This window comes from Primulina tabacum, chromosome 15 (assembly GCF_025594145.1).
Source record: "Primulina tabacum isolate GXHZ01 chromosome 15, ASM2559414v2, whole genome shotgun sequence".
Taxonomy (NCBI): domain Eukaryota; kingdom Viridiplantae; phylum Streptophyta; class Magnoliopsida; order Lamiales; family Gesneriaceae; genus Primulina; species Primulina tabacum.
In genome coordinates, this window is record NC_134564.1 from 5,872,205 (window position 1) to 5,881,717 (window position 9,513).

Consider the following 9,513-nt stretch of genomic DNA (forward strand, 5'->3'; position numbering starts at 1 on the left):
TGTTAGGTCCAACCCCAACTACTATCAACTCGCATGCAATCCTAAGTACTCCTAACCCGGTGGGACCAATTATCAAATTACTTAACAATTCACATTTTATTTAGCTTTAAAGATAAACTAAAAAAAAAAATTTAAGTCATTTTTATTCTCTATTTCTTCGTTAATTACATTTCACATATTTTAATTTCTTGACATTGTTTGAAATATAAATATATACTCTCTTGCCAATCAAAACTTCCCATTCTTACTTTTCTTTAAATTAGCTTATATATTTTACTCAATCATTGAATAAATCCTTCACTATATTAAAAAAAGTTACCGCTTGGTAATCTTATATTTTGGGATTTAATCAAAATCTTGGATATTTTTTGGGATTATTAGATCAGTGAATGTCATTGTCGAACCCACCGGCCACCAACTCCTCACTCTTAGGGCGGTGGTCGGCAGCCGCCCGACGTAGGCATCATGTTCTCCATTGCGGCGTTTGGCCAACACTTGGACCCCACTTGAAGTCATTTTTCTTCCTTAATTACCTCATATTATTATTATTATTTTTTGCGGTTAGAATTACTTCACTCATTCACTATCTTATTTTTTTAAAATCTTTTTTAATATTTTTTTTTACAAATTGACCAAGTAATGAATAATTTATACTACATATGTACGGATGGGGGATTATTTTTTTAATGTGATTTGTATTTATTAAAAAATATAAAACATCAAAATATAAACAAGAAATTCACATAAGATACTGCTGATCAAAGCAAGGATTGTCTCCCTACGAATAAGTTTTATCCGCTTACTACGATTTAAAGATGTAATAACTCGTAGTCGAGGTCACTCGCCACGTACATAGAGGAATTATGAACCAGTCCTTAAGTCTTGTAAACAAAATACAAAGTATCTTGTAAGGTGAACATAAAATGTCATTTAAAAGTGATATATTTATTTGGAAGTATTTAAATTTAATTTTTTGTATATATTAAGAATAAAATAATCAATCATAAATAAAAAGATACATATAAGATTTCCCGTAATAACGTAGTCTATTGAAAATAATAAAAATATTTTAAACCTTGATACCCCATGGATGAGCCCATCAAGATCTGGCCCAAACCCCCGGCCCATATCTAAGGCCCACAGGTGAAGGGCCCATGACAAGCCCAGGTATTCTCCTATAAATACCAGGTTTGAGCGTACGATATTTCATTCACTATATTGTTTTCAGCAGCGCCCTTAGCTGCTCCCCCCATATATCCTCAGTCTCTGACTTGAGCGTCGGAGGGGCTACGCCAGGATACTCTCCTGGCCCCCTCCTAACGGTCTTATTTGTGATTTCAGGCCCAGGGTAATTTTGAAGCCCGTGTCTGGATTAGTGACGCTTGCGTGGATCAGACCCTAAATTTCCCGTGAGTATCACTTGGCGCCGTCTGTGGGAACCTTTGAGTTAAGACGTAGAGATGGTAGGGAGGAGAGGGAGTGGAAGAGCCACCTCAGCATCATCGCGTCCTCGGAGGGGACCCGAACCATCTCGCGCTGAGGCGGGACAGGAACAACCGCATCTTGAGACGAGACAAGAACAACCTCGTCAAGAGGCCAGAACTGAGGAGCCCATCCACGAGACGAGGGTCGAGCAAACCCGTCCCAATGAGAATGTGGGAAACTTGACCCTGGAACAGCTGGGCCAATTTATCACCCGAACAGTGGATGAGGCCATGAAGAGGAATCAAGAGTCTATGTTTGTAGAGGAACAAGCTGCCCATCAGGAGCGGGAGGAAAATGTTGAGGTCCATCATAGCAGGGTTGAAGAGACGCAACCCCTCCAGAGTGGGGAGATTAGTGAGATGGGAGAGATGTGGAAAGAGATAAGGAGGTTGAGGGAGCAGGTGGGAAGCAGGGCGCCGGTACCCAAGAGAGGAAGCCCTTTTTCACTAGCCATCTTCGAGGAAGGGCTTCCTCCGAATTTCCGACAATCAAACGTTGGAGAGTATGACGGACATACAGACCCTGAGGAACACTTGGGGAGATTTGAGAATGCGGCTCTGTTGCACCAATATTCGGACGGAGTTAGGTGCAGGGTGTTTCTGGGCACGTTGGTGAGGTCAGCCCAGCAATGGTTTAATACCCTGCAGCCCAACTCCATACAATCGTTCGAGGATTTCTCTGCAGCCTTCTTGCACCGATTTGCCAGCAGCAAGAGGCATCAAAAGAACTATTTGAGTTTGTTTGTGATGAAACAGCAAGAGGCTGAAACGTTGCGGGAGTTTGTCCAGCGCTTCAACACTGCAGCGCTAGAAATACCATCGGCTACCCCTGACATCATGATAAGTGCCTTTACACAAGGACTAAGGGGAGGAGAGTTTTTTAAGTCGTTGGTCAAGAAGCCTCCGTCGAGCTATGATGATTTGTTGGCTCGAGCTGAGAAATATGTAAACTTGGAGGATGCTCAACGATACAGGAGGATGGAAAACCGGTCCGGAGGAAGTAGGGTGGAGGGAGCCGAGAGAGGTGGAAAGAAGAGGGGTGCAGGGGAAAGAGATGAGGACAGAACCAAAGGTAGAAGACAATTCTCATCACATGTTCCTCTGAATAGGAGTCGGGATAAGGTGATGGAGGTGAGGGAGTCGGGGGAGAGGGGGGAGAAGTCACAGAGGGTTGAGAGCAGTGCTCGACCTCCGCCACGGGGTAGACAAGAAGGGTCCTCGTCCGGGAGTGAGCTGAGATCTCGCCCGTCTTCTAGGCGGGGTCGAGGCCCTCCATGGATACATCCGAGGATCGAAGAGCCGAGGAGAGAGGGTCGAGGTCAGGATGTCCCTCGGGAGCCCGCTGAACCGAGGAGGAGAACGAATGAGGATAATCACCCGACGAGAGGAATAATTCATATGATCTCGGGGGGTGCTACTGATGGGGATTCCGGGCGAGCGCGGAAGGCGCATGGGAGGAGGTTGGAGAATTTTGAAATATCGAGGAGTGCGAACTTACCCCATGATCCTGTCATCAGTTTTGGGCCAGAGGATCTACGAGGCATTGTGGCTCCTCATAACGATGCCTTGGTGGTGACGACCACCGTTGCCAATTACGATGTGGCACGAATCTTTATTGATAATGGAAGCTCTGTTAATATCCTGTTCAAGAGTACTCTGGATCAGATGAAGGTGGAAGGATTTGAGTTTGAGCCAATCTCCACTCCTCTATATGGGTTCGCAGGACATGCCATCCCGCCGCTGGGTCAAATTGTCCTTCCTTTATCTTTGGGGAATGAGCCTCGGCGGGTGACCAAGATGACGAAATTTACTGTGGTGGACACCCCATCCGCTTACAATGGAATTCTGGGGCGACCAGCCCTAAAGGATTTCAGAGCTGTAGCGTCCACGTATCATCAGAAGTTGAAGTTTCCTGTGGGGAGGGAGGTTGGAGTCTTATGTGGGGACCAGAAAGTCGCTCGTCGGTGTTATGAGGGGATAGTGAAAGAAGAGGGAAAGAGGGCACGTGTGGAGGTCAATATGATTAGAAGGGGGCGAAGCGGGTTGCCCGTGGTAAGGAGAGAGGTTCATGAGGTGATGGATGAGAAGCCGGAGATCGTGACATTGGGGCCTGACAAGAAAACTCTAAGAATAACCCCTGACCTTGACCCAGAGGTAAGGGAAAAACTTATTACTTGTTTACAAGCTAATCTCAATAGGTTCGCTTGGTCAGCCCAAGAGCTCACAGGGACGAGTCCAGATGTAGCAGAACATCGGTTAAACATCTTGTCGAATTCTCGTCCCGTGAAGCAGAAGAAAAGACACTTCGGGCCCGAGAAAGATATAGTTATAAAAAAGGAGGTGGGAGAGTTGCTCAGTGCTGGGCACATTCGAGAGGTACAATTTCCTACTTGGCTCTCGAATGTCGTTCTTGTTCCGAAAAGTTCGGGAAAATGGAGGATGTGTGTGGAATTCAGAGATCTCAACAAGGCATGTCCTAAAGATTGTTATCCCTTGCCGCGAATAGATCAGTTGGTGGACTCCATAGCCAAACACCAGTATTTGTGCATGCTGGACGCTTATCAGGGGTACCATCAAATCCCCTTGGCCGTGGAGGATCAAGATAAAGTAAGTTTCATCACCTCTGAAGGAACTTTCTGTTACGTGGTCATGCCCTTCGGACTAAAAAATGCCGGAGCCACGTATCAGCGGTTGATGGATAAAGTCTTTTCTAAGCAGGTGTGGAGGAATGTGGAAGTGTATGTGGATGACATCATGGTAAAGTCTAAGGATTCAGCCCTGCTCATACCTGACTTAGTGGAGACCTTTTCCACCCTCAGGTCCTATGGGCTGAAGTTGAACCCTCAGAAGTGTATATTTGGGGTGAAGAGTGGGAAGTTTCTGGGTTATATGGTGACGGAGAGGGGAATTGAGGCTAACCCTATGAAAGTTCAAGCTATCCAAAATATGGTCTCTCCTCAGGGGCCCAAAGATGTTCAGCAGTTGGCAGGGAGGATTGCTGCGCTGGCACGTTTTATCTCGAGATCCGCCCATAGAAGTTTAACTTTTTTCCGGACCCTGCGAAAGGCGAAAAAATTTGAGTGGGGGCCGGATTGCGAGAAGGCTTTCACAGAACTGAAGGAGTACCTTGCCGAGCTTCCTGTTCTAGCCAAACCGGCAGCGGGGGAGCCTTTGTGGGTATATTTATCTGCCACTGAAGGGGCCGTGAGTTCGGTCCTTGTCAAGCTTGATGGATCAGTTCAACAGCCGGTGTACTATGTTTCGCATGCACTCAAGGGGGCAGAGATCCGATACTCGGGGTTGGAAAAGTTGGCTTTGGCGTTGGTAATGACAGCCAGACGCTTGAGGCCTTACTTCTTATCTCATCCGATTGTGGTGCTCACTAACAGTCCATTAGGCAGAATTCTCACTCATTCTGATATGTCCGGCCGCCTGGTTAAGTGGACTACGGAGTTGGGAGAATATGACATCCAGTATGAGCCGAGAACAGCTATTAAAGCACAAGCGTTAGCCGATTTTCTGGCTGAGACTGTACATCAGGAGAATGAGGACCCTTGGAAGGTGTATGTGGATGGTTCCTCGTCGAAGGACGGAAGTGGGGTTGGAGTAGTACTGATTTCACCAGCTGGGGAAGAAGTGAAGTTGGCTGTAAGGTTGGACTTTCGAGCATCCAATAATGAGGCAGAGTATGAGGCTGTGTTGGCAGGACTTCGAGCAGCCATAAATGTGGGAGCTACCCGGTTACTTATTTTTTCTGACTCACAGTTGGTAGCGCAACAGATGAAGGGGATGTATGATGTGAAAGATGAGAAGCTTATTGAGTATGCTCGAGAAGTGAACAGAATCAGAGAGAAATTCACAGAGATTACATTTGAACATATTCCCAGGAAAGAAAATGAAAAGGCAGACACTCTAGCCAAAATGGCTGGAACGATGGGAAGTTGGAAGAATAGAGATGTTGTATTTCAAATCGAACTCACACCTCACACGAGTTCACCTGCAGTTGAGCAAGAAGAAGATAATTGGAGGACTGACATAATTGATTACCTGAAAGAGGGAAAGCTTCCTGATAACCCTCGCGAAGCTCGTAAGTTGAAGATAAAATGTTCACGCTATGTAATGGTTGGGGACGTGTTGTTTAGAACGTCTTTTGCAGGGCCACTTCTTCGGTGCTTAAGTTACAAAGAGGCTGATTATGTGCTCCGAGAAGTTCACGAGGGGTGTTGTGGAAATCATTTAGGGGCTTATGCATTAGCAAGAAAAGTACTGCTCGCCGGTTATTCTTGGCCCTCAGTGCTGCATGATGCTCAAGAGTTGGTAATGTCTTGTGATAGTTGTCAACGTCATGCGCGGTTGAATCACCGGCCGGCCGCGATGATGAAGTCTGTCACGGCCGCCTGTCCCTTTGACCATTGACCAGTGGGGAATGGATATCGTGGGACCTTTTCCTATAGCTCCTGCTCAGAAAAAATTCCTACTGGTAGCAGTTGATTATTTTTCAAAGTGGGTGGAAGCAGAGCCTTTGGCCAGATTCACTGAGAACGACGTCCTGAAATTCTTGTGGAAGAGTATAGTATGCAGGTACGGGGTACCTAGGAGGCTGATATCCGATAATGGGAGACAGTTCCAAGGGGCCAAAATCGAAGCTTGGTGTAAAGAGATGAAGATCCAACAAGTCTTTACCTCTGTAGCTTACCCGCAGAGTAATGGCCAGGCGGAGGTGACTAATCGGACGCTGGTACAGGGTCTGAAAGTTCGACTGGGCAAAGCCAAAGGCAATTGGGTGGATGAGCTACCAAGTGTCTTATGGGCATACCGAACCACTCCGAGAGAGGGAACCAAAGAAACTCCTTTCAGTTTGGTCTACGGTAATGAAGCAGTGCTTCCGGCTGAGATCGGGTTGGAATCGGCAAGGGTGATGTTTTATGACGAGGACAATGGTGCGAGACGCGCTACTGACCTTGATCTTTTGGAAGGAAAAAGGGAGGCTGCCAGCATTCAATTGGAAGCTTATAAGAACCGCATTGCACAGTCTTATAATCGAAGAGTCGTGCAGAGGAACTTTCAGGTGGGTGACTTGGTTCTGAGGAAGGTGCAAGAGGAGCAGAGAGGAAAACTGGACCCAAAGTGGGAGGGTCCCTTCAAAGTGATCGAGAGGCTGAGCTCTGGAGCCTATTACTTAGAGAATGCGCAAGGCAAAGCTTTGAAGAGGCCTTGGAATGCTTATCACCTTAGGAAGTATTATTCTTGATTCTGTCGTCGATGTATTTTACTTTCTAAACTTTCTTATGTAATCCATTGGAATTCAATAAAATCAAGTTCTTCTTTTCAGTTCATGAATGGTGGTGTATTATGAAAGTGAGAAAAATTAAATTTTCCTGCTAAGGCATCGCCTAGCAGAGGAGCAGAGTTGGGGTGGAGAAAAATTAAATTTTCCTACTATGGCATCGCCTAGTAGAGGAGCAGATTGCAGGGGAGAAATTAAATTTTCCTGCTAAGGCCCGACCTAGCAGAGGAGTTAGAGGGTGGGGGAGGTGAATTTTTATTTTCCTGCTAAGGCCAGACCTAGCAGAGGAGTTAGAGGGTGATGGTGTTGATTTCTATTTTCCTGCTAAGGTGTCACCTAGCAGAGGAGTTAGAGGGTGGAGATGGTGAATTTCTATTTTCCTGCTAAGGTATGACCTGACAGATGAGCTAGAGGGTGATGGTGTTGATTTCTATTTTCCTGCTAAGGTGTCACCTAGCAGAGTAGTTAGAGGGTGGAGATGGTGAATTTCTATTTTCCTGCTAAGGTATGACCTGGCAGAGGAGTTAGAGGGTGATGGTGTTGATTTCTATTTTTCTGCTAAGGTGTCACCTAGCAGAGGAGTTAGAGGGTGGAGATGGTGAATTTATATTTTCCTGCTAAGGTATGACCTGGCAGAGAAGTTAGAGGGTGATGGTGTTGATTTCTATTTTCCTGCTAAGGTGTCACCCAGCAGAGGAGTTAGAGGATGATGGTGTTGATTTCTATTTTCCTGCTAAAGGCATCGCCTAGTAGAGGAGTAGAGGGTGATGGTATTAATTTCTATTTTCCTACTAAGGCATCGTCTAGTAGAGGAGTTAGAGGGGGAAGGTGGTTGATTTTTATTTTCCTGCTAAGGTGTCACCTAGCAGAGGAGTTAGATGGTGGAGATGGTGAATTTCTATTTTCCTGCCACCGAGCAGAGGAGTTAGCAGGGGAAGGTGGTTGATTTTTATTGTCCTGCTAAGGTATGATCTAGCAGAGGAGTTAGAGGGTGATGATTTTATTTGCCCTAACAGGTTAATAGTATCAGAGACAAACTCGTGAGAAGCAGTAAATTCAAATGCAAAATACTCAAGGTTGCATAAATAAAACGAGTTCGTACATGTCAAAAGTGCGCAAAAGGAAAGAACCAAATGTAAACGTCCCAAAAGTCGCATAATCCTATGGAAAATAAAACAATGCAGAAAATAACATAAATAAAGGGGCTCAATCTAGGAATCGGGGGGAAGACTCGATATGAAGCCCTCGAAGTCGATAAAGTCAGTAGGGGCGCCTGGCGGAGGATAGCCCTGAGCATGGAAAAGGCCGACTGCACCCTCGAAACCCACCCCCAGGTAGTGAAAAGCTTTCGGGCCACAGATCTCGACAAATTCTTCGGATTTGAGAAATTCCTCTTTGAAGGAGGAGGCTTCTGCAACATGTCGTGCCTTGGCGTCTTTAAGCTCAGCCTGTGAGTTCTTTAATTCTTTCTTCAGCTTCTTGATCTCTTTAGCTTGATCCTCTATCAGCCGCTGAGACTCCTGCTTCTGTTTTGAGAGCTCGCCGCACTGGATCTGGGACTCTGACAATTGAGCTTGGGACTCCGACAATTGAGCTTGGGACTCCGAAAGCTCCTTGGCATGCGACACTTTCATCTCATCAATAGTAGCCTGGAGCTGTTCGCGGAGAGCCTGAACCTCGCGTAATTCTTGACAAGAGTCAGATCGAGCGGCGTGAGCACGCTCAGCCAACTCCCCGACATACATCATGCCCTGCATAAGTAGACAAGGGTGAAAAGACGATAAGAAGATCAAATGTATATTAAACATCAATCTAAAGGTTATAAGGAGAAGTATACCTCGGTGACACTGCTGCATGTCCGGCGGAGGAGGTCTGACCACCCCAGTGAACCCATGAACGCTGCATCGGCGTCGGAAGGAAGCTGATACATTATCTTCTGAGCTAGAGGAGTAGGACCCCGCCCCACGATGGCCGAATCCGAAGTGTATAGAGGATGCACCGCCGATGCGAGGGGAGGCCCCTCATCGGGCTCGGACCCCTCTGGAGAAGAGACCGATACGACAGAAATCTCAGAAATCTTGCGCTTGCCATGCTGAGGGGCTGACGGGCTAAGATAAGTGGATGCATTTTGCTTACCAGACGGAGGAGGGGACTTGGCGCGAGGAGGTGGCGAGGAGGCTCGCTCTGAGGCGGAGGAGGAGGAGCCTGCCTTCTTCTTCTTCGCAGCAGTAGGGGAGCTAGGGGAGCTAGCAGGCTTCTTCGCGATAGTAGAACAGGAACCTGTTTTCTTTTTCTCAGCAGCAGAACAATCTCCCTTTGGGCCCATCGTGACTGCCGGGGTAATGGATTTCTGGGAAGCTGATGAAGAACCCCCGGCCTTTGTCTTGGAAAGTTCACGGAGAAATAGGGCGTTCATGACTCTAGTACCTGCAAGCAGAGACGAGGAACCAAATGAGAATGTTATCAAGTAACATAATAAATAAAAGAAAAACAAGAAGTATGGACAGATGAGATTATCTACCAGCATTCTCCTTCAGCTTAATTTTAACGGGACTTAACCCGGCATGACATAGGAGATCCTCAGATAGAAGTTTGGGAATGTTAAAGCATCGATCTCCTAGTACACTCATTATCTGTAGGTACTCCTCATCTTTCTTATAAATCTTGGAAAGTTTGGGTTTAGTGAAGACAGGGTACCAATCGGTAAAGCAAGTCAATTCTTTGGGTGGCTGTACAAAGAAG

The 9,513-nt window shown here is 46.4% G+C and overlaps 2 protein-coding genes across 2 annotated transcripts; one reads left to right on the top strand and one right to left on the bottom strand.

Annotated features, from left to right (window-relative positions):
• Positions 1-2,462: 2,462 nt before the first annotated feature.
• On the top strand, positions 2,463-5,900 carry LOC142525836 (uncharacterized). Its single transcript, XM_075630125.1, has one exon. The coding sequence runs from the start codon at positions 2,463-2,465 to the stop codon at positions 5,898-5,900; it is 3,438 nt and encodes a 1,145-aa protein (XP_075486240.1).
• A 1,859-nt stretch (positions 5,901-7,759) lies between these two features.
• Positions 7,760-9,311, bottom strand: LOC142527493 (uncharacterized). Its single transcript, XM_075632308.1, has 2 exons — positions 8,609-9,311; positions 7,760-8,522 (listed from the first exon to the last, which is right to left on the bottom strand). Exons 1-2 carry the CDS (start codon positions 9,296-9,298, stop codon positions 7,983-7,985), a joined length of 1,230 nt encoding a protein of 409 aa, XP_075488423.1. The 5' UTR covers positions 9,299-9,311; the 3' UTR covers positions 7,760-7,982.
• Between the last annotated feature and the right edge of the window lie 202 nt (positions 9,312-9,513).

Bases quoted from the DNA above. Each gene is read 5' to 3' on its own strand.
- LOC142525836 (XM_075630125.1), top strand. From the start codon at position 2,463: ATGGAAAACCGGTCCGGAGGAAGTAGGGTGGAGGGAGCCGAGAGAGGT.
- LOC142527493 (XM_075632308.1), bottom strand. From the start codon at position 9,298: ATGCTGGTAGATAATCTCATCTGTCCATACTTCTTGTTTTTCTTTTAT. The intron at 8,523-8,608 runs GTATACTTCTCC...CTACTTATGCAG, and splicing joins CATGCAGCAGTGTCACCGAG to GGCATGATGTATGTCGGGGA.